The sequence below is a fragment of the Alosa pseudoharengus genome, unplaced genomic scaffold, assembly GCF_046254945.1.
Source record: "Alosa pseudoharengus isolate Yale_2024_CS ecotype anadromous, Long Island Sound unplaced genomic scaffold, YU_APseudo_1.1 YU_APseudo_1.1_scf_21, whole genome shotgun sequence".
NCBI lineage: Eukaryota > Metazoa > Chordata > Actinopteri > Clupeiformes > Clupeidae > Alosa > Alosa pseudoharengus.
This window is the reverse complement of record NW_027468674.1, coordinates 15911933-15914432: the sequence shown is the minus strand read 5'-3', so window position 1 is coordinate 15914432 and position 2500 is coordinate 15911933. Positions and strand designations below refer to the sequence as shown.

The 2500-nt window shown below is 46.8% G+C and overlaps 1 protein-coding gene across 1 annotated transcript in view; it reads left to right on the top strand.

The window, feature by feature from the left end:
• Positions 1-2500, top strand: part of LOC143137715 (protein sidekick-2-like) — a 337537-nt gene that overhangs the window by 280270 nt on the left and 54767 nt on the right. The window contains exon 17 of the mRNA XM_076298006.1: positions 117-298. Within this exon, the coding sequence (XP_076154121.1) occupies positions 117-298 (182 nt within the window). The remainder of the gene's footprint in view (positions 1-116; positions 299-2500) is intronic.

Below are 2500 nucleotides of genomic sequence, written 5' to 3'. Positions count from 1 at the left end.
CTCTGGATTTTCCAGGGTATGGCTGTGGTGGCTTGATCTGAGATTTTAATTTTAGGTGTCTTATTTTGTGTTCCGTGTTCTGTTCTGTTCTGACTGTTGTTCTTTTGGTTCCACAGGTACCGCCTGACGGGAATGCCCGTGGACATCCAATACAAGAACATCACCAACCCAGATGTGACCAACCTGCTGCTGGAGGATCTCATCATCTGGACCAACTACGAGATCGAGGTGGCCGCATACAACCGTGCAGGTCTGGGCGTCTATAGCCACAAGGTCACCGAGTGGACCTTGCAAGGAGGTACGCCAGGCATCCCATAATACTACAAACTTTGAAGTCCTCAGAAAGGGTTTTTTGGTGTAGAATAATGAAATTCCAAAACTAGTTCTCTAGTGCCTTCTCAAATTCAGAATTCTACCTTTCCTATTTTCCCCAAACCACCACAAAGAATTCTTGGAAATCCACTACATGCTGAAACCCATTTTCAATTCTGGCAATACTCTCACAGCAATGCAAACATACTGTACTCACACACACACACACACACACACACACACACACACACATACACACACACACACACACACACACACACGCACTTGTGGGAAGTAGGAGTCAAGGAATAGATACAAAGAGGAAAGCATTGAACATCCAGCAATTAGCTTCACCTGTAATGGCCCCTTTTGTGTGCTAATTTCAGCAGTACCTTGAACTCAACTGTGTGAAGTGACAGCAGTGGCTTTGTAAGTAGTTCACAGAAGGGTATGCCCCTCATCAATGATAGTGAAAATGGAAGATAGACAAGATGACTGCAATGGCAGAAACTGTAATGTACATAGCAGTAGCAGTATGAGCTACCAGGCTGTTTTTTTTTGTTTATACAAAGCAGCTTTCCAGTTGGCTGTAGGCCCACTGTAAGTGGCGATAATGTTAGCATTAGAATAGTGTCATTGCCAGGAGTGCCTGACAGAGTTGATATTCACTGCTACTTTCCTCTGCTGTGAAGTAGAAGTGGACGTAATAGTTTACAGCAGCTGTTGTGTTAGCTGTAGCCTAGCGTCATGAACTAGAGGCACCAGGCAGAATAAGTAGGTGCTTTCCTGGGGGCTATAATTTAAGCAGCAGCAGTGGTGGTAACTGATTGTCACATTAGCGGTCGGCTAAAGTCACCGTCCATTTACAGTAGCCTGCTGTAAATGTGGGGGCTGTCAAGTTTGAGCTTGAGGCTAGTGTCATTACTGGAGGTAGCAGGCAGACTCCATTTCAGTAGTACTCTACTCTGAGAGGTATGTGAAAGAGAGAGGCACACGCTGGGGAGTTCAGAGTCAGAGCGACAGCAAGGGGTTGGGGGGGGTGGCGGGTGGTGGCGGTTTCTCTTGCCCCCCACTGGGGGTATTGGCAGGCCTGATGTGGACCTAGTTTGGCCACCTGGGGTTTTTAAATTGGCCCTCCACAACCCACCTGCTGGGAAGTCATCGCCCAACCTACCTGCTGAGTCACATACGCACACACTCTCTCGAAACACATGCACACACACAAACAGAAAGAGAGAGAGAGAGCATGAGACAGAGAGAGAGAGAGAGAGAGAGAAAGGAATGTGTACATACACACATAGTCTACAGATTTGTTTCTATAGAGATTCACATGTTCTCATGTTCACATGTTCTCATTCTCATGTTCCATTTATACACACCCTCACGTACAGTGTAGATGAACACACACACACACACACACACACACACACACACACACATTTCCACAGGAGGGCCATGTGAGCGTAGCTTCAGTGGTCCAGGGGAGCTCGTTCACTATGTCATTATCACTGCACAAAGCCATTCTCTCTCCCATCACTCTGTGGCTGATGAGCTGATCACAGCCATTGACGTCAGTGAAGCGATTGGCAGTAATGTGCCAGAGTCTGTCGGCACCCCTGAACCCCCTACTGAGGACTTTCATTTCACAACACCTCTCTGGCACGGTCCCACTGCCTGGAAATGGGATGTCATCGCACTGTGTGTGTAGGTGTGTGTGTGTGTGTGTGTGTGTGTGAGTGTGTGTGTGTGTTTGTGTGTGTGTGTGTGTGTGTGTGTGTGTGTGTGTGTGTGTGTGTGTTTGTGTGCATGTGTGTGCGTGTGTGTGTGTGTGTGTGTGTGTGTGTGTGTAGGTGTGTGTGTGTGTGTGTGTGTGTGTGTAGGTGTGTGAGCGTGTGTGTGTGTGTGTGTATGTGTGTGTGTGTGTGTGTGTGTGTGTGTGTGTGTGTGTGTGTGTGTGTGTGTGTGTGTGTGTGTGTGTCGAGGGGGATCTGTCTGTCTGTTTGTCTGCCAGTTTCTGTTTTGGGGCTCTCAGGATTTGTTGGTTTTCTCTTTGCAAATGTATGTATCAGTTTTATTTGTTTATCTGCCATCACGCTCGTCCTTCTGCAGTTAATCTAACTCATGATAATACTCTCAGCAAACAAACAGCTTGTTGTTGATGTATTTGTTTACTGAATTTCATTTTTGT